Genomic DNA, 22,427 nt, shown 5'->3' on the forward strand with positions numbered 1-22,427 from the left:
TTGGTGGATTTAGCGGTTTTTAGACTGGTTAGGATGGAAATCGTGAAGCCCATCTGGCAACCATGTTCACGTGATACTGTACCGCGTGTATTTTTCAAACATTTCTCCGAACTACAAGCTAGTTAGGCTGAAGACGATTATAAACATTTCATAGACAATATTATAATATATAATATATAGTTAACAATTATTTGTTTTACCTGTTCAATCTTTACAAAGTATGTTTAAAAATAGAACTGCGTGGTTCTCAAATAGCGTGAGAAGAGGGGAGAGTCGCTTTTGGGGTAAGCTAGCAAGTTCAAGGCTAATACTCGCTATACCTGGCAGCTATCTAGTCCTTATTCAACACTGACATTATTATTGAGGTATTGTATTTATGTATTTATTCTTATTACAGTATCTGAGGGTGGAGCCATTACAAGTTGGAAAACGGCAGACTATCTTTTCAGTGAGGATGCCACCTGTCTTGACACAAAGAGGTAGCTAACCTGTAGTGACCTGTAGTCAGTTCTCTTGTCCTCGAGCCAGACGACGGCCTGATTTTTGTCAATTAGTGAAAATGATATCCTTATTATTATTATTACTAAATCATTTCAATATCTCAATTCAATTTTTAGGATCTTTCAGAGTTGGGACTATGCAAACAACCTGCTGATAGTGTTTCACAGCTTCTATCTGGCTGCATGTGAGAAATGCCACAGTGTCAGGTCTGTGTGCATTGGGCACTATGTACTACCTCCAGCCTCTGTTCAGGATGGTGAGTCAAACCAAAAAGCTTTATCTCACCAAGCATAATGTGGAGAGTCATGACAAATATTATTATTTTAATTTACTTTTTTAAATGTATATGTCTATCTTTCTATTTCAGAGGTGAGAGCAGTGGTTGGGAGGTTCATTTGGGAGCAGGAAGATGATCTCACAATGAAAAAGGTTATTGACGCAGATTCACAGGCTAACATAAGTCCTAATGTACTGTAACAGGTGTCATGCGGATGCGGACGCTCAACAGTATAGCTTTCTCCCCCGCAAGCTGGCAATCAGCCTCAGTCTTGGATCCTCTGAATTGCAAACACACTTGACTGTCCTCCTTACACTGCATCCTAATATACTCTGTAAGTAATGTACTGCGAACTGTGGCAGCTGTCCTGATATAATCTGTCAGACAGCACATCAAGACCACCTCAAAACAAACAATGGATGGATCTAACTGGCGCAAACATCTGAAATAGAGAGACATTTTTTTTATTTTAGTGGGGGGGATCTGTTTTTCTCCTCAACATGACTCATGAGTAATTAGGATATGATGTTAAACATTACTTTAGCCAACTGACTTATTTCCATCCACAATGTTATCAATATGAACCTTTTGCAGAAATCTGAATTGCTGTTATAGATTAAAGTTTCCCATGTAAACATTTCAAGCTAACTACATCTCCTGCGTGAGAAAGAAAGTCAGCAAGTAAAATCATTAAGTTTACTTCGCTTTTAGGTGTGGACAGTTTTTGTATCCCTTGCTCACTTGCATGCACTTGATGCTTCTTCATGTTTGTGACAATTAATAAGCATCATTTGCACTCACTATATACATTACACATACATGCTGCTATAACAGCTTCCACTCTTCTGGGAAGACTTTCTACTAAATTTTAGAATATGGTTGCAGGGATTTGCTCCCATTCTGCCACAAGAGCATGAGGTCGGGCACTGATTGATGATAAGATTTCCCTTCACTGGAACTAGGGGCCTAGCCCAAACCATGAAAACAGCCCCAGACGATAATTGTGTCCAGATACTTTTGTCCATATAGTGTATGTATTGTAGCGAGCGGGAATCTTCTAGTGTAACTCGCCCCATGCGGGAGTCGAACCCCGACCTCCCACATAACCGACGGCCGCGCTAACCATTAGACCAAGAGAGTTAACTCCCTTGGAGGAGCTGTTAACGGGCCTCATACAGGATCGTTACACTATCCTCACCATTCGGGAGAGCGTGCCCTCACGCTTCACTATGTCAAGTCCCTCACGTGGACACGCCTCTCCGATGGCCTTCCTTCCATCCCACTTCTGACACCAGTGTAGCGAACGGGAACTGGTAGTGTAACTCGCCCCATGCGGGAGTCGAACCCTGATCTCCCGGCCGCGCTAACCACTATACCAAGAGAGTTAACTCCCTTGGAGGAGCTGTTAACGGGGCCTCATACAGGATCGTTACAGTATTGTGTGTTGTTTATCTTTAAAGGGCTCAAATGATAGACTGATATTGCGAAATGATCAGATGGAAGAAGACTGCCATGGTGATCACGCAGGAAGCATGAAGAGCTGGTATGTATCTCCGTATTTCATTTTGAGTCATATAGAAGTATCATGCAGTATGATTAGAGACCTGAGAAACTCTTCACTTTTCTCTTGCAGTTTCATCCCCCTGCAGCAAGGGGACGACATTGTGTCCTCTCAAACCATGTGCTGCAAATACACAAGTTACAGACCCATACAACTCACATACACTTGTGATATGATTTCTAATGATATAAACACATTTAAAGTAAAAGTATGAAAAGAAGTTGCCAACTCTCTGGATTGGAGGCACATGCTGCCTTAATGCAGTGCTGCCTTAAGAATAAGCTTTGAATTACATGTTGATAATGTGACAGTTCAGGTGGTCAAGAATTTCTCAGGTCCTGAACATACTTTTTTTTACATCTGTACCACTGGGGGTCATACTTTAAGGTTAGAAAACAATTCAGGGAATCTTGAGGGGAAGATTAACATGTAGCCTATATGTGCATGGAAATACTATATGAATACACTACAAACTAATCCCTCTAAAGACCTCTTCATACCCACTACCCCCCTATACAGTTTCTCTACTGTAAATAAAAAGTAATTCTTCCTTCTTCTAGCATTGTGACTGCCAATGGCCCCTGGTTCTAGCATCGATTTGTTTTTCTTATGATAACTAATGTAGGCCTATAGATGATTCACTTACTTAGACAAAAGTACTTGTTGTAAGTGGCTTTGGGTAAAGGTGTCTGCTAAATGTAACATGTAAATGTAATGTGTTCTCTTTTGAACAGCCATGTCTTATCTATTTTGGATACTCCACAAAAGGAAGAGGCTCTATGTTGTGGAGTACAACATTACCCAGTTAATAACATGGTTACAGGTAAAGGATGCATTTGTCACCTATAGCATTCTTATCTTATCATAACCAGTTCAGGTTTAATGTTGTATCGGCATATATACTGGGATACAGTGTGTGTGTGTGTGTGTGTGTGTGTGTGTGTGTGTGTGTGTGTGTGTGTGTGTGTGTGTGTGTGTGTGTGTGTGTGTGTGTGTGTGTGTGTGTGTGTGTGTGTGTGTGTGTGTGTGTGTGTGTGTGTGTGTGTGTGTGTGTGTGTGTGTGTGTGTGTGTGTGTGTGTGTGTGTGTGTGTGTGTGTGTGTGTGTGTGTGTGTGTGTGTGTGTGTGTGTGTGTGTGTGTGTGTGTGTGTGTGTGTGTGTGTGTGTGTGTGTGTGTGTGTGTGTGTGTGTGTGTGTGTGTGTGTGTGTGTGTGTGTGTGTGTGTGTGTGTGTGTGTGTGTGTGTGTGTGTGTGTGTGTGTGTGTGTGTGTGTGTGTGTGTGTGTGTGTGTGTGTGTGTGTGTGTGTGAAATTGAGAATGAAATTGAAATTGACAATGAAATTCTCACTCGCAAGCTCTCCTTTTATCTTATCATAACCAGTTCAGGTTCAATGTTGTATCGGCATATATACTGGGATACAGTGTGTGTGTGTGTGTGTGTGTGTGTGTGTGTGTGTGTGTGTGTGTGTGTGTGTGTGTGTGTGAAATTGAGAATGAAATTGAAATTGACAATGAAATTCTTACTCGCAAGCTCTCCTTTTAGAAATCTCAAATAGATCACAGTAGTAGTAGTGTAGCACCGGAATACAATAGTAGCAGTATACAGTTTTAGCATAATAACACAATAACATAATAGTCTCTACAGTATGTTATACAGGAAATTGAATTATCCTTTGTAAGTGTAGGAGTGCATTAATTATCTCTAAAATCTCATTTACTTGTTTGTTCTATTCCAAGGGTATGTCAGTATTGAAGACCTGAAGACATATTCAGGGCAACTGCAGGATTTCCTACCTGGCCACTTTGGTTCTTCTGTCTCTAAAGCTACCAGCAACCGATGATGCATAACATCAGATCCCAGAGATACAGATCACAGTGATAATAAAGATTATGACTTTTGTATTTGAGAACAAATATATGCTGTTAAATTGTTAGCCCCAAGACAGCAATATATTGTGCTTGCTTTTTAACCCAACTTCTTTCCTGTTGTGGCATTTGTTGTATGATGTTAATTCTGTTTAATTATAAATAAATCAATGGAAGAACAATAAATACTTTTCTGGGATTCTGGGTTCAGAGTTGTATACTTTTGTTGTACATAAGACATTGACATTGCAAACATGTAGCCTATGCAGTACCTTATTAAAATCATGTTTAAAACAGACGATAGGGGACGCTTGGTGAAGTAATGCACTAAGCGTCGACCATGTAACCGCAGGGTTCCCGGTTCGATTCCGGCCGCGGACATATCCTGCATGTCATCCCTATTCTCTCTCACCCATCCTTCCTGTCAAATCTCTACTGTCTCTATCGCAAGAAAAAGGAAAAGTGTGACTGCCCCACTCCCCCCCCAAAATAAGTAATAAATATAACCGTGGCAATGGGGCGTGTTCCTACAGGTTGTAGATTGACAGATAGGGGGTAGACCTACAGACAGGGGGTTAGACCACTCACCTAATATGGGCCAAGTTGAACTTATGATATACTAAGCTATGATAGGAAATACCCTAGGACCACGGGCCTGTAAGGTACCAGTCACCTAATTATAGGCTACTATGCTATGATGATGATATACACTAAGCGTAAATACAAAAATGCATTGTGGATTAACCTTCCCCAGTTAATGACCATGTTGTATAGCTTATGTCAAGCATTTCATTACTTATAATGTGCTTACACTATATTCTGCAAGCCTAGCATAGTATGCCACCCCCATCTGACTGAATCAGGTAAAGCGGTCATGAGAAGATGAGTTTTAAAGTGCTATATTATCATTAGCCTTAGCTTTTAGCCAAAATTGTGTTTTTTGAGATAACTGGAAAAGCTTCAACATGGTAACACATTGTAGTGCCAAGATGCATTGTTAATCAGACATGGGAGGTATATGTTTTCAATATATTTAGAGTATGTTAAGTGATATGAACCAAAGTAAAGTTCTGTGTAGGCTATTTGTGAACGATATATAATGTTAAGCTGAATGGAATCAATATACAGCATAGAGGCAATGACAAGGTTAAGGAATGAGCGGAAGAGGAGAAAGCAGTGGGAAGATGCATGTGGACGAGAACTACACTTTATAGTAAACGATAGTTTGATAACGTCAAGTTTGTTTACACTTTACATTTCGGTTGGCATTGGTTGACAGTTGCTGCACAGACTCCTCACCTCTCGGATCGTCTTCATTTTGATCAACATTGTGTGTAATGTCTTCTCTGCTGTCCTCGCTGCTGCGCTCGGTTTCCAATTGAAAAGGCTGGACAGAAAACAGCGTGACCTGCGACCTCTGTCCTCTCGTATTCATAAAATATGGAGGAGGGTGGGCACGTTTTTTTTATTTTTATATATATATATATATATATATATATATATCTTCAACTTGTGACACGTTTTTTTTTTTTTTTTTATATCTTCAATTTGTGGCACGTTTTTTTGGGGGGGGGGATATCTTCAATCTTCAAATGCTTCGACATAGTAACACACACAGCCTGTCGACTTCCATAAATATTGACGTAGCAGGGCAAATTCTCAGAGCATTTGAAAATTCTGGCCCAATCTTTTTTCTTTTTATATAATTTTCTCCGATATCTTTAAATGAATCTCTTATCCTTTGACACCATATAGAGAGACGTGCACAACACATGTTCATATACAATTTCAGACCAATCCGACTTACACTTGGTTTTAGGTGAATTTGTATAAATGTGGCCACATTTTGCACCTGCAGAAAAATCCATCATGGCGGACCTTATGGGTTCTTGAGGCAAATATGTTCCCCATGAGGAAAGACACATATATGTACCACGTTTCATACATTTTCATCCAACGGAGTGGAAATGGCAGCATTCTGAAGTTAATTATTTACTTTTGGTTATTATAGCGCCACCTATGGTCTAATCATGGTCATTCTTTCTGCCATAGTTACTGATGCTCTCTGGTTGTGACATGCAAATTCATAGCATTTTTTTGCTATTTGACCAAGGCCAGGAAAAGAATAAGAAGAAGTAAACCACTAATAACAATACTGTTCCTACTACTATGTAGTAGTAGGAACACTAATAAAACAGTCCATAGTTAGGCCTATAATCATATTCCTTGGCCTTTGTGCTGAACACAGTCTATTGTAGTGGTTTTATATCATGTTATACTGAGAAATGTCAGTCTCTACAGTAGTGGCGAAGCTAGCACTCAAGGAAGGCCCATTTCCTTCCTGTAAGGGATGGGCCAAGATCTGTGGCGCAGTGAATAATTCTGACTATGGACAGGGCCCATAACTTGTGTAATCACAGATTTGTATAATATGATTGGTTCCCAAGAATAGTGACCTCATGACCAAGGACAGTTCTATAAATATGAGTCGCACCCATCGTTGGTGGCTGCTTCTTGCTTTGCGCTATTCCTTCTTGCTTATTGGTCTGCTCATTTCTCTCTGCGCTCATGTAACTTGGCTTAATAAAAGGCCTCTTTGGAGACAATTGATCTAAGCTCTTTGTGCTTTGTAAGTTCTACTAAATCTATTAAGAATCAATTATATCCACGACACTATCAAAATATTTTTTTCACTTGGGTTCTACTGTAGGTGTTGGTTTCACCAAAGCGTCATGGTTTCACCAAAGCCTCTTTGAAAGGTTTCACCAAACATGCTGTTAAACCTGTAATGCAAGTTCTTCATTGGAGTTTTACTGTGCGTCAGTAGCCTATAGTCTCATTGTTAAATCTTTCAGTGGGAGACATACAAGAAGACAGCTCACAAGGAGGAAAAGACAGAAACACATGTTGTACTTGTTAGGGGTAGGTTACTTTTCTTTTTAAACAAATAGGTTTAATTGTGTTGAAATGTGATAATAATTATTGTAGGTAAGGTGTCAAACTTTGCCATCTTAGCAGAATATATATTTTGAGAGCCTTGTAATGTACAACACCTTCATATAAGAGGAAAGAAAATGTTGACTATGTGTCTTCTTCATTAAATCTATACAGATTACCATTGGCCTTATCTGCATAATTATGTGCTTTTCAAATGGCCTGAAAGAGGTGAGTGCTCCTAATTTCCTACGGCATTAGTTTTAAAGAATTAAAATGTTGTTTAAAATTGCTTTGATATTTCCCATAATTGTGTGTACTGATATTCTGAGGGATTTAATTTGTTGTTTTATTTGTTTCTTGCTGTATCTTGATGATTAAAACAATAGGCTTTCACAATAGTTTACTAATTTCAGGGAAATATGTGACTTACTAACCATCTACTGTATTTTTAACTTAACTTACTTATTAAGTATTAACAATGTGTTGCTGTCCTAATAAGGGTACTCTTGTTCTCACCCTAAGACCATAATATAATTGTTTTCACAGAGAAATGCTTTGGTGGGCAGGGGTAAATCCTATGAACAAGGAGCCAACAACAAAAAGGTGAGAAGGGATACAGGGGTTTTAGATTCTAACACCACATTCTCTTTAAATCTACCGCAGTCCTTGATTTTGAACCATAATTTCACATTTATTTCATTAGCAGAAGGATTTAAGCGAGCAAGATCTTCACTTATTGGCTAAAATCCTGTCTGTTGGATTGGTGGACGCAGATCCCAACTATCTTCAGCACCTCAAAGAGTACAGGGACCTCCGTGGGGCTTCTACATGAGGGATTGACACATTTACAGAGTGCAGATCTTGGGTCAGGGATCTCATTGCAGCAATGTGCTGTCCTTAGTGGACTATTTATTAATGTTAAGAAGATCAAAAAGGATCAATTGAATTATTAATGTTAAGAAGACCAAAAACATCAATTGAATCAATTATCCTCCTGTTGAAAAGCAGCTTCTAGTGAATGGTGATTTGTGCTTAAAGCCACAATCTGGGAATTATCTTTCAGCCAAATGGCAGCCTCACCACTTATGTTGGTATACAGCTTAGGGTTAGAGCTGGAGAAAAGTAACCTGTCTAAAATGTCTAGACAGTGCTCTAGATGCACAGATTGACAGTCAATGACGTCAACATTTTTAAAGAAATTTAGAAGCTTTTTAATTATTTGTTTGGAGAAGCTAAATGGAGCAATGGATTAATACACTATTTTGGGTTATGATAAAACAGCTAATTTCATGAGGCATTTATATTCTTCAAGAATCAGGGTAGCCTATCATGTATTGAAATGACCATTGAAAAGAATCCCAGATTGTGCGTGAAAACACAAAAGATTGATGTTTGATAGTTATAGAATACTAAAATGTTCAGTGTAGCCATCATATGGATAATGTATTTAATTTAATAAATAAGGTCATGATTAAACTGTTTAAGCATATGAAGAAACACATCTCTACCCCCCTGTACAGTTTCTGCAGTGTCATAATAAAAGAAAAAACATTTGTTGTAAGTTGCTTTGGATAAAGTTGTCTGCTAAATACCAAACATGTAAATGCAAACATCTGTATAGACCTTCCCTGAGTCGAACAAAACATGAAATGCCAAACATGAAATGTCAAACAATCCATGAATTGTCAACGGCTTTAGTCGTTCAAGCAACAACATTTTGACCCAACCCAACCGCAAAGCTGTGAGAGAGTAACATTTGTACAAATCAATCCACACCTGGATAAAGACAAAGTTACTACTTGAGAAACGTATCCCTGTTCCATTTATCATACTAAAAGTAATATTTTTGGTACTTCTTTTATACTTAATAATGCAGAAAAATACCATTGGCTGAGTATCACATCACTGTTTTCCCACAATTCGTAAGGATGTCACTTTGATGTCAGACTAGCTTACGGTACATATGGTGAAAGAGATGGACCTCTTTTTAACATGCTCTCTGAATCAAGTGAAAAGATCTGGCATTCATCAGGCCTATTGGGTATCAAAGAAGAACATTTGTTGAGTTTCACTTCCTTTAGCAGTCTTTTTTTTCACCTGAGAGAGAGAGAGGGATATTATATAGAGAAATGTATTATACATTTGCATGATATCTGACCTACTGACACAGCTGTTCAGGATCTGTCCCAGCAGGTAGAGGAGTCTTACAACAACACACATGTTGAAGAAGAAGAACCCAACCAGACCCAGGTGTAAGGATTTACTTAATGTAATAACAAGTTAGCCTGGGATCCCATCACGCTTGTAAGGCTCTTTATTAGGGCAGCATACAGTGTGACTGAATCTCAATTACTTAATCAAGTTACTTTCGTAACATCTTCAATGCCATAAATACCTCATCAACTAGATATAAACCACTTTTATCTGACTGACAAATTACCTTACGTACCAGCTCAAGTAAGACGAGCCTACAACTCCTAATGCAGCCAGGCCGTTTGTGATTTTTGGGTAGACATGGGGCTGAAGCAGGATCTCCCTGTAAGATAAGCAGAACAACGCCCCGCGTGCTGGGCGCCTGAAAATCATCTGTTGATAGTCATCTTGACATCATCATACGAGCAACATACACTACACTTTCAATGTCTATATTTGTAAATATGTCTATTTTTTTTTCTTTAATTTTAATATTTTTAAAATATCTGTTTCAAATTAAAAGTCGTATTAAAATATGGTATATGTCATAGCAGAAACCCCACGTAGGCTATAATTATATTATATTATGTATATATTATAATTATTATGTTAAGAAGAAGAAGTGTGGACATTGCAGTTTAAAAAAATATAAATACAACTAAATTAGAAGTTGACATGTCGAGACTCTCACTCTCTCTCTCACTCAAATAGGTCAGAGGGTAAAAAAAACAATTTGTCCTTATCTATACATTATCGGAACGCGCACTACAAGGATGGATGACTGCAAGCTCATTGTGGAGGTCGAAAAAAACACCCAGAACTCTATCAACTCTATCTTGCTCAAGCTCCCAAGACGGTCAAGTGCAAGTCATATGTTTGTGACTAGTAATGTTCCCACCTTTCATGCTGTATTGAGGATCTTTATGTACAAATGTATGTGTCCATTAATTAATTTTAAACATTTAATCATAATGGCCTTAACTGAGCCCACACTAGTGACACAATACTGTTGACATGTATTGTTTGTTCGACATTGTTTGTTGTTTGTTTTAATTTACTAGGATTTTTCATTTTTGAACAGGAACATGCTGTAAAGGTTAGCTTTTTGTTTTTGTTTTGACAGGACTGAATGATCAGACATTGTAAGCATTTCTACCCCGACCAACAATGACTGAATTGACTAAGGATCTGGTTGAAAATGCTCATTAGTTTTGGTCTGAGCACTGGATTAACACGAAATAAGGAGAGTTTTGTTATATTTCATTATAATTATTTATGTTTATTTTCAGTTGCTTGATTTGTTGACACCAACAGAGGGGAGTGAACTTTGTTCACTAAACTGGGTATACAATCAAATATAACATGTGTAGTTGCATTCTATTCCAATCCACCACCCTAGCTAACTTCTTATTCACATACCCCAAACTAACTATAGAGGGAGACCTTTCATCCTTTCCTTGGAGATCCTGTCAAACCTTTCACTCTGGTTGACAGAGAACATGGTTTTCCAGTCTCCAACTTTCCCTGTGAAACCATAAAAGGAATATCAGACATGTCATAACCAGCTTGAAGAAACTGTTAAAATTAGGCCATATTATACAGTAGCATATGGCATCACCCATACTGCATAACAGGGGCGTTGCCAGTATTTTGGGTCCCCATGACAACAACTACCGAGCCCCTAACAAGTTTCAGAATAAAATAACATACTGAACAATATGTGTTATTAAATGTACTAACTATAAGCTTCTGCTGCTCTATACTACAATTGCGCAGATTCTAGTTTCTACCTTCATCATTTGCCTATATTAACAGTATTGCAAACACTTTTTGATTTGACTACATTTGGTGACTCATAACCAATGATCCATGTTTCAGATTAAATAATGTATTACCAATTCTTATAAACAAGGCTAACTCACCACGCCTGTTGGCTGGTCTACGAACAATAGCTTCTCTTCATGGGTTTGTACTTTCTCTGGCCACAGTGCTGTGTCATCTAAAACCTCATCTTCCTCACTTCGAATCTGTCCATACATATTACTTGCTTGTGATTGAACAATCTTCTCTCACTCCTTCACTGGCACTGCTGCTACTCTTGAACTCCTCTTCCTCCTCCTTGCACTCCTCTGCATCAGAGTCTGTCTGACAGCTTTCTGCTGAGATTCTGCCTACCTGGGGCTCTCTAGGCACTATGAAGTAAGTAAACAAAAGTTGTGCTGCTGCTACAATACAACTGCCTCACCTCCAAGGTCTGCTGTTTCAACTTAATACAAACGTTGAGGTGAGAAGGTTGCCTGACCTGATTATGGTTATACCTTTTAATTTTCATCACATTCACAATATTATTGTCATTCAATTATATTGTTTAGAATAAGCAAATCATTTGTGGCGGTGCAAAAAATAAATATATATATATAAAAAAAGATAAACAACATTTTTATAAACAAAAACTCCTGTCTAGGGCCCCATTAGTCATTCATGGTTTCCCCCCCTTTACGACACCCCTGCTGCATAATCAAATAGATTTTATACAGTATATACTTCGTGAGGTAGGACTGCCTGACAACATTGTGTTAAATATTACCTTTCCAGAACATTGATCCTTTACTGCGGTCAAAGATTTCTGGAGCCACATTTGCCAAATTGGTATTTAGGGTTGTTGTTGTTACTGACAGAACTCTTTCAATGATCATGTTGAGTGAGGTGTCAAGTCAAATCAAATCAAGTCTTGTTTATTTGTTATTACATTGAATACAACAATATAATGCAACAAAATGCCTGAGGCAGAGCCTCAGAAACCTGTTGGTCCGTGTTGAATGCTGCGCTCTAGTCAATAAACAGGGTGAGCAGTGTGAACTGTGTACAGTGAGGGCAATGGCGTCATCAGTGGATCTGTTGGGATGATATGCAAATTGGAGTGGGTTTAGTGTTGCAGCAGGTAGAGAGGAATGTATATCGTTAGTCTCATAGCATAATTGCCTACGTCATGCTTCACTTGTGGTCAGCCGAGCCATCTTTGTATGTAGTGTCAAAAATGCCTATGTCAAAGAGATGACTTGGGCATAGTGATTTTGGAATGTAACACGCATTATGTTAGGCTGATGGCATAGGCAATAATGCACAGTAAATCAGCAGTGTTAGGAGAGCAGAGTTAGGTAGATATCTAAATTTGGCCAAACAATGACTATGCTATGAGGCTAACGATATGGGACTTAACCAACCTCTCAAAGAACTTCATTACGACTGATGTGAGAGACACAAGGCGATAGTCATTAAGACAGGTAGCCTTGGTCTTCTTTGGCACCATGAAAGTGGTCACCTTGAAGCAGGTGGGGATTAAAAAACTGGGACATGGTCATGTTGAATATGTCTGTGAGAACACCTGCCGGTTGGTCAGTGCATGCTCTGAGGACCCGGCCCAAGATGCCATCGGGTCGGGGGTAGCTGCCACTGCTGACATGCTTAAAAACGTTACACACATCAGTCTCAGTAAACGATAGCACAGTCTAGCCCTCTAGCACAGTGCTGGTAAAGAGAGCTTTAATGGGGAGCTCCATATCACTATCCTCAAACGGAATTTAGCTTGTCGGGGAGTGAAACATCAGTGTCCAAACAGCCTGGTCTCCCTTTATAGTGTCATCAAGACTCTTGTTCAGAAAGGCTGAAATCTTCAAGTTCAAATCAAATCAAGTTTTATTTGTATAGTGCATTTCTCACAAGATGCGACTCAATGCGCTTCACATAACACACAGCAGCGGACCCCAAACTCCCCCCGGGGGGGCGCCGCCGCCCCACACACCCGACCCACCGCCAGCACACCCGGCCCAGCCAAGCAGGCACAAACCATAATAGCCCCGCACCTAGGCTAGCCAAACAGGTTTTCTGCAACGTTTCTGCATCGTTCTGCATCTTGACAATCATGCCATTGAGATACTATTACACAATAAAATTAGGCTAATATGAATATAACTCACAAAAACCCTCCTTTGCCCTCAAGAAGATCAATCAATCAAATCAAAAGAACCTGGGCATGGATAAGTCTTTGCGTATGTTACTTAAAAAAATTTAAAAATATTTTACCTTTATTTTACCAGGCGAGACAATTAAGAACAAAATTCTTATTTACAATGCCGGCCTGCAATAAGGGGAAAGGGGAGGGGGGCTGAAAGATAAAACATGTTAAAAACAAAGCACAATAAGCATTAAACACATGCATGTAACACAAACAATACAACAAAAGCACTAACAGACCTCAATAATGGAATACAACAGTAAGCACAAAAAGCAGACAGGCAACACAAGACAATACAATACAACAAAACGCACTGGGACACAGCCAAAAAGCAGACAGGCAACACAAGACAATACAATACAACAAAACGCACTGGGACACAGCCAAGCAAACACAACAATAACCATTGAGACACGACCAATCAACACAGCGATACAACATGGACACTAAGACAGCCAGTAAACAAACCAATACAACGATACACACTGAGACACAGTCAAGCAAACATAAATACGGTACAACAATAACCACTGAGACACAGCCACCAAATACGTACAACAACAGCAATAAGCACTTACGAAACAGGCCAACAAACATTAGAAAACTGTCTAAAACTGTGGGGATATCACTGTCCCGGATTTCAAAATCCTGTAGTGTCTAGATAACTATCAATGTGCACATTTTTTAATGAGATTAAATCAGTAGACAATAGTCCAGGTTCCAAGTTATGTGGCTCCTCTGCCATGTCTGAAGAAACCCCTACATTGATTGACATTGACATTTACATTTTTAAACATTTAACTATTTAGCATAGGCTTCTATCCAAAGTGATTTACAATTAGAGATTACAGGGACAGTCAGCAGTAATTTAGGGCTTAGTGCCTTACTCAAGGGCGCACTAGTGGTGGGATTTGAACTCATGACCTTCTGATCACCAGTCCAACTCACTATCCACTAGGCCAGTATATATCCACTATTTATCATTCCGGTCACCTAAAGTTGTGAGAGATTAGATCCTTGCTTCCATCATGAAATATACAGTAGATCTTTAAAAAAAAAACACCACATTGCAAATAATGTTAATTTTAACACTTTATTCTTTTAAGAACATACTGTACAAAACATCCAGTCAGCATAATAGACAAAGTAACAAGGGGACTATACACCATAGCTGACATTGTATCAGCGGCTCATGCCGGTATATACTGTACTGTAAGTCAGAGGGTGCCAAGCACCACTAGTACTTTCAATAAGGGATAAGGGAACTTTTGGAACTTGGTAATGACAACTTAAACAAGCCATAGAAACTGCCTTGCAGAGCACCAATCTTGTCATTCAAAGATGAAATTTGACCTGTTACATAACAATTCCTAGTATAGCACTTACAGTACTGCACTGTGGAGCCTTAAAACAAGTCCAACCAGTTGAATCTCATGAATCTCATTATAACTTTAAAGTTCAACAGACATGTCAGTGCACATACGCAGGGGATTGGGCAAATAACTTTAAAGTTCAAAATACATGCCAGTGCACATACGCAGTGGCGTGGACAAATTACAAATGACAACATTGTTTGGCCTTAGGACTGAAGGCATTACTAATCCATACAAATATTAAACCAACAAACTATTTCTAACTGAAGCATTTTTATAGATAACTAAGTGATACGTTTGTATTATAGTATGTTTAAGTTTTTCCTCTGTTATACAACCACACTGACCCATTATGTTCCATAGATTAACAATCACAGTAGTAAATATTAATTTACACATTTGTGGTGCAAATATACATGATTAATCATACATATGTTTAGCACATGACAAGCTTAATTTGGTAAACTAGAATAAACTAGCCTCAATTAAACAGGTGGTTTGCAGACTACTGTAGCCTAGGACATCAAATGTATTCTCAGATCAAACTCCTTCACATTCTCTTTAATGATCCTAGTCTTTGTACTAGGATGTGTAGATTATGTGAAACGGCTGTTGTCAGTACATTATACAGACCCTCAACCAGATCAGATTTAAGCAACCGACAGAGTAACAGTTATTAAATTGCACTTGACCTGTACTGTCAGTAATAAGACATCTTATATAACATTCTATATAAAGTTGATGAAACAATATTTTTCAAATGTCGGAATGTGGTGTACATTTTGAGCTGATTGGAGTGGTTTTCAATCTGACCTCATCCCAAGGCTATTGCACAAATCACATATAAGCCTGGAATAACAACAACTCAAACCTGGTCTTCATTGGATTGAATTTACTGTGAAGTATTTGTCATTATTTGATTTTAGCAAATCATGACTGTGAGGCGTGGCTGAGAAACGTATGGTGTGCAAGAACTGGGGGGGAAGTGCTGTGAGAGATGATTGATGTGATGCCAATGGCTATGCAGAGTTTTTCCCATTCATTGTATTTGAGAACCAGTACTTCCACGCATATTGGGCAGAAGTGTCTGGTAACAAGATTACTTTCAATCTCACCCTTCACCGGCCCATTGTTTTGCACTAGACCATCTGCTTCTCATAATTCAGTTCATGTTGGCAAATTTAGTCAAAAAAGGTCCTCTCTCTGTTAATACAATCCTAGGTTGACATGCTGATACATGAAGAAATGTCCATGTTTTACAAAAAAAACATATTCTATATATATGGTCTATGCTATATTGTTTTTACAAGATTGAATGACATTATGCCATTTAACACAAGAACTAACATGTAGACTACTAATTTGCATAAGTAATAACCAGGTGAGCAGAAGAGGCAGAAGCCTATTCAGAGAAATTCTTTGAGGGATAATTGTTACAAGGCTGTGAAATTCAGTGATGACCTTTCTGTAATCTCTTCTCTTCTTTTTATGTCCATGGTTAAGGCGTCTATCAAATAAATGGAAGACATGAGCTGACATGAAGAAGGCAAAAACTTTCATCTTACTGTATTGCCATTTACCTATTAATAAGTAGTAATAGTAATATACTTTACCTCAAAGCGGCTGTAGACTTTCCTATCCTTCCGCATTTTCTCAATATTCCGAAGCAGCTTGTTCCGCTCCTGAGGGGTCCTGGTCCGGCCTCTACCCTTTTGTTGAATAAGGGTCTCCACTTCCCCACTCGCATCTCCGTCAGCCTCGTCCTCATTGGTGTCGTCAGTAGCAGCAGATTCTTTGGTGAACTCTGTCCTATTCTGGCTGTTGGCTGAAATCTGTTCTAAAAGGAGCTTTGTGTCATCCTTGAGGTTGCTGCTTGAGAGTACATTGGCTGTGGATGAATGAGAGCGGGACTTTCTTCCTTTTGCATGCTTTGCTGGGATTAACATGGGATTTACTTGATCTGTTGTGCTCTCCGGTGTCATAGTATTATTATTCTCCATTGTCTGATCACGACTCTGTGGTCCACAGCAGACAAGTTCTTCAGGAATATTTTTGTTAACAGTGTTTGGAGTCACAGCATGTCCTCCTGATTTGCTAGATTCAGATGCAATTGTAGGCGGGCATGTGTTAATTTCAGATGGAATGGTAGGGCGGGAGTGGCTAGTTTCTGATGGGATGGTAGGAGGGGATGTGAGGCTCAGAGGTTGGATGTTGGATCCAAATGTTACAGGTTTAGAGGATGATAATTGTTCCTTTGAGGTGTGATTAGATGAACTGGAATCCTTTGTGGTGGGAGTAGTGTTTGATGCAACAGGACTTCTTGTGGTGGTCTTACATGAACTGAATTCCTTTGAGGTAGCCGATAAACCAAACTCCTTTAAGGTGACATTGGAGATGGGGGGCTTTTTTGAGGAGGGTTTAACAAATTCACTTGACTCTCTTGCACTAGACTTCCGTAGATTATTCTTATACTCAAGCTTCTCAGCATCAGTTGAGTCATTTTTTAGAAGATCTTCCTGCTCCTCACATGCTTGTAATGACTCACGGAGCACGGAAGCCTCTTTTGATGTAGATGCAGGTTTGGTTTTTTGGTGCAGGTCTGGTTTACTCATATCTACATAGGATGTATCGCTCAACAAAGGTTTGGGCAATTTGTTACCACCTGCATCATCCAATTTGGAAGACTCTGTAGTCAAGTTATCAGCTGTGTCAGCTGACTTTATATAGTGGCTCCATTCAACAGGTGTTTTAGCAATGGATCTCTGTTTCCCCAGAATTTGAGAGACCTTGGATAATTTGGATTGGTCATTTTCCTCATTGGCAGATTCATGTTGGCCAGGGGTATTTTTCAATTGTTCTAGTTGTGAGCTATAGATTAGTGAGGATTGTAACCTTGAACTTCTCTGGATTACAGGATTGTATTTCCTATGGAATGACTCCTCCTTGGTAATACTGATATCTTTGGGTTCCTTTACATCCATGTCCTCTATTTTATTACCTTCCGTGGTTGATGATGACTCTGAAGGAGTTGTGGGTGTTGTTTTGGTATCTGTTGCCAACAGCTCTGTCCTATTCTGTCTGTTGGCTGAAATCTGCTCTAAAAGGAGCTTTGTGTCATCCCTGAGGTTGATGCTTGAGAATACATTCTTTGGTGGTCTGGCTTCTAAGAAAGCCTCTGATGTAGATGCATTTATGATGGAAGTATCTGCTGGGGTACGTGGTACCTCTGTGACTGTGGTCTTAGTTTTCAAGTCAAATAAAGGCAGTGGAAAATCTGGTTTTATGGGAGCCTTTTCAGCACTGCTTTCAGACTCAGCAGCTTTTCGTTTGGCAGCTAACTCTTTAAAAAACATGAACCTACTGTCTGGATTACTCATATCTACATAGGCTGTATTGCTGATGTACTGATCAACCTGAAAAGGGTTAGATTGTTCCTTTGTAGAAATCGACTCTGTAGTCAAGTTATCAGCTGTGTCAGCTGACTTTATATTGCGGTTCCATTCAAAAGGTGTTCGAGTAAAGGGTCTCTGTTTCCCCAGAATCTGAGAGACCACGGGTAATTTGGATTGGTCGTTTTCCTCATTGGCAGTTTCTTCCTCATGTTGGCCAGGATGTTCTGAGCTAAAGATTCGTGAGTACCTTAACCGTGAGCTTCTCTGGACTGTAGGATTGTATTTCCGAAGGAACGACTCCTCTCTTGTAATACTGATAAATTTGAGCTCCTTGTCCTCAATTTTATCACTTTCAGTGGTTGATGATGACTCTGAAGGAGTTTTGTGTGTTGTTTTGGCATTTGATAGCTTTGGACCTAAGGACTTGCCCTTCAAGGGGTTTAGGGGCTCTTCAATTGCGTCAGGTCCAAAGGGTGGCTGGTCCTCCTCTCCTGCATTATCAGATGCACTGAGGAATGAACTGATCCTCCAGTCTCGCAGCCCCTGCTTTGCATCGGTGTCCTTTTCTTCAGGTGGGTTTAGCTGTTCTACATCAGAGGTTGATGAAAGTACTGGGTCATTGCTGTCTGGTGGCTCTGTGTTTGGTGGGTACACAGGCTCAGAGTCATGATGCTGTTTCCCCTGGAGCTTCTTCCCTTTGATACCCATACCTTCAACGTTTGGCGTGGCTTGATGCTGCATGAAGTGGTAAGCAGAGTGTCTGCCTAGAATGTCCTCAGCATAGTTGTGCCTTTTAAAGCCAGACATCTGAATCTTGTTGGAGGGCACCATAGCATGAGCCTGCTTCATGAAAGGTGGGAGTTTCTGAGTGGAGTATTTCTTCTTGCTGTACTTTACACTACTGACATCTGGCATCGGAGTAAGGGCACTTTCAAGTTTCAATGGTTGCGAATGGGCAAACAGGATCCGGAACTCCTCATCAAAGGTATTCACAAGCTGTCCAAGGAACAGATGAGCTATACAGCGATGAATCTTCTCAAAAGACCACATGAAACTGCAGACAGACATATTTGAAGATTTTACTACATAATGCAGTATAATGCCTGTACCTGCATAGTAATGCTGTAAATACCCCTGTAACAACATGTGTATTAACATGTTACAAAGTCATTTGGTAATTCCATGGCATATGGGGTTGAGTGGTTTGTGTTATTACACACATAGAATAAGGGACAGTTCTTATCCTACTTGTGTAATAACTTTAACTATTATTATTATGCAATTGTGAGCATTTACGAATGGTCTGTGTAGCATCATGTTAATACAAGGTTGTTACTAGAGTACTTCCAGAGGTACTGCAAATGTATAGGGGCAACATCTTCAGTTTTTACATGTTTACAATAATGTACAAGACATTGTACAGTGGACACACATGAAATATCTGAATGATCGAATTCAGAAGCCAACATTACTAGATAGGCCTGTCTGAGAAATCATGCAATATTATAGATTGGTTTCCCCGACCTAGATTATTTTTAAAAGTGTTTTCAAGTCCAGGGGCGTCATTTATAAAACTGTGTGTAGGATTGATTGACGTGAAAAGGTTGCGTATCTACAAAAGACAGAAGGTTTAGGCACAAAAATATTCTGATTTATAATATGCCACGCCGGTTTCCCTTTATAAATCACAATCAACTCTAAATTTTGTGCACGTGAATGAGCGTCTTGTCCCACCCTTTTAACGTCCATAGTTGCCTATAAATGGTCAGTGAAACGCACCTAATTAATATTAATCCATACTGACAGCATGACGACAATGAAAGGAAATCCTGACAGAAAGGCTAAAAAAATTCAGAGCAACAGTTCTGTGCAACGAACACGTGATAACAATATATGGAACTATGCACTCATATCTGAGGCATCGAAAATGGTATCAAAAAGGTATGGTAAGATCATTTCGTATGGTAATCCTATGGTGTCCTACTATTCACCTTATTATTTATGAGAATAAATGTCTTAACATGAAAGTATTGTTTAATAATTACAGATCCAATTAAATATGATTCCAGATTAAACTGTACAAGATACAGTATTTGAGGGGTTGTTTTGCAGAAACAGATATCTACATTTGTATTTATTATCCTAAATCATGTTTAACTCTTAATCAACTCTTCATATATAATACATGAGAGGTAATATTTCAATTTATTTTACACAATGGTATGAAAGCGTTTCTTGAGTTTCATTCTTCTGCCATCGGAGTCGCATTTGCTCATTTCTCCAGTTTATGTGCATAGGCATGGGTCAGAGTGTCCGTAGAAGACCGCACATTCTCTTGTCAAGTCTTTTTTATAAATCCCAAAGTTTGCTTAAAAGTGGCGTACGCCTTCTTTTGTGCATACGCAACATTTATAAATGAGGCCCCAGGACGTGGCTTATTCTGTGTCCAAACCACCCCAAAATGGCTTATAAGTACCACCTTCTTGGAATTAGAAGCCTCACCTATAGTTTCCACTCAGCACTGCCCGGCAGTCTGTCAACAAGAAGCGGTCTTTCATCTGGCCCTTGAAGGACTTCCCAGAACGACAGTAATAGGTCAAGCCAGACACCGTTCTGACGCATATGAGCTGCAAGATAAACATAATTTTACATAGTACTGTATCCCAAAACTGAATTAGGATCATATGGAAAATAAAAATGGGGAGTTCATTGAATTAAAACAAATCCATAACCTACAGACCTAATTGAAGTGTACCAAAGTTCCTGAAAATCCACACATCTAACTATATTCATCCCATTCTCTAGATGGCAGTAATGCACCAAATGGAGCCTCACACAAATAAGAATAAGAATGATAAGAATAAGAATAAGAACTTTCAGAACATTAACTTCTTGAGGAAAGTTACAGCATTTTTTTTTTTTTTTTACAAATGAAATAACAACATCAAAATGATCAAGATACAATATAATGAATCAATAGGATATAACTAATCAATAGGATATACTCACTGGGATGCTCTCCAGATTGACACGGCAGTTGGACACCATGTTGGTGAAGTGATGTGCATTTTGTTCATCAAGAAGGATATAGACCACAACACCACGCATGGCAGCATCCAGAATATCAGAAAATATGTCAACATCTGTAAACATGTCCATTACCACAGCTACCAACTGTGGAGGAGGAGAGAACACTGTCAGAAGCAATACATTCGAGGGATCATTATTGGAAAATGTTATATTACTGTACTATTTTGTGATTATTCCTAAAATGCCAATAAAATATGTTCATAAAAAAATTGCCTTTTCTTTCTTTAAAAAAATTAAATTATATATATTATATTATTAATATATTATATATTATATTCCTTTCAGAAGTTACAAAGCCCTAATAGATTATTTGAGACATGTATTGCATGCAGAATGTGCAATGCAAAGACTCATGATGAAATAATGGGCTGACGTCGACCATCAATGAATTACTTGTAATCATTTGTTGTTACACCACATTGTCTAATAATTGAATAACTAGAAGATTTGGTATGTAAAAGCTCCTACGAGACAATGTGAGAGACGTACTTGTTGAGCGTTCTTAATGAGTCGGCGAGCCTGCTCCTTGATACTGGGCATATCAGGCTCAGAGGGGTTAACCAGTGTGGTGACCTCAGTGGGGCCCAAGAAGCACTGCTGTTCGGGCCAGCCAAGGTCAAGGTGGGGTGCATCCAAGTCTGAGTGGATGGGCCAGTATGTGTCTGAGGAGCTATCATCCCCAGACCCCAGACCCTCTGACTCAGTCTGAGAGCTCTCATGTGGAACCTTTACTGTGGACTTAATAGACTCAATCTCTGGTCTGGATAGGAAATCCACCACATCTGCAGTCTGGAGGAATTCGTAGTAGCCCTCAGAGTTCTTCTCAACAAGTGCATCAATAGCCAGCCTGTACTCCTCCCGGTAATGGTGCCGCAGGTAGTTGGGGTCCAGGGGGTTATCCCCGGCTGAAGAGCACTGTGAGCGGTGTGCCATACTGATATCTGAGGAGAGGACAGACAATTAGCCAAAGCACTATCAATGCCACTTGCATAATTAATAAAATATGCATTACAAGACATGGCTATTCGAATCGGCTATTACACAATGGGAACACTTAACAGATCATGAGGATGATAGATACGAAATAATACGCAGTAGCAGCGGACAATATCAATAATTGTGAGTAGGTTACTTATACAACATACATTGCAAGTATGAACTTTTCATTGAAAATGTCATAAAATGAATGTAATCCATAACCCAGCCTAAAGACCAATCGCTTT

At 39.2% G+C, this 22,427-nt stretch overlaps 2 protein-coding genes across 2 annotated transcripts; one reads left to right on the forward strand and one right to left on the reverse strand.

Moving 5' to 3' along the window:
- Positions 1-220: 220 nt before the first annotated feature.
- Positions 221-4,179, forward strand: terb2 (telomere repeat binding bouquet formation protein 2; the record flags this gene model as incomplete). The annotated part of the gene is made up of 6 exons (XM_080529051.1): positions 221-284; positions 398-479; positions 618-757; positions 869-974; positions 3,074-3,162; positions 4,076-4,179. 6 exons carry the CDS (start codon positions 221-223, stop codon positions 4,177-4,179), a joined length of 585 nt encoding a protein of 194 aa, XP_080385177.1.
- A 3,695-nt stretch (positions 4,180-7,874) lies between these two features.
- Positions 7,875-22,137, reverse strand: LOC308155678 (protein FAM83H-like; the record flags this gene model as incomplete). Its single annotated transcript, XM_080529052.1, has 6 exons — positions 7,875-7,965; positions 16,331-16,650; positions 18,274-19,168; positions 20,617-20,741; positions 21,124-21,288; positions 21,694-22,137. 6 exons carry the CDS (start codon positions 22,135-22,137, stop codon positions 7,875-7,877), a joined length of 2,040 nt encoding a protein of 679 aa, XP_080385178.1.
- Positions 22,138-22,427: the final 290 nt, after the last annotated feature.

Source organism: Nansenia antarctica, assembly GCF_963989245.1.
Source record: "Nansenia antarctica genome assembly, chromosome: 4".
NCBI lineage: Eukaryota > Metazoa > Chordata > Actinopteri > Argentiniformes > Microstomatidae > Nansenia > Nansenia antarctica.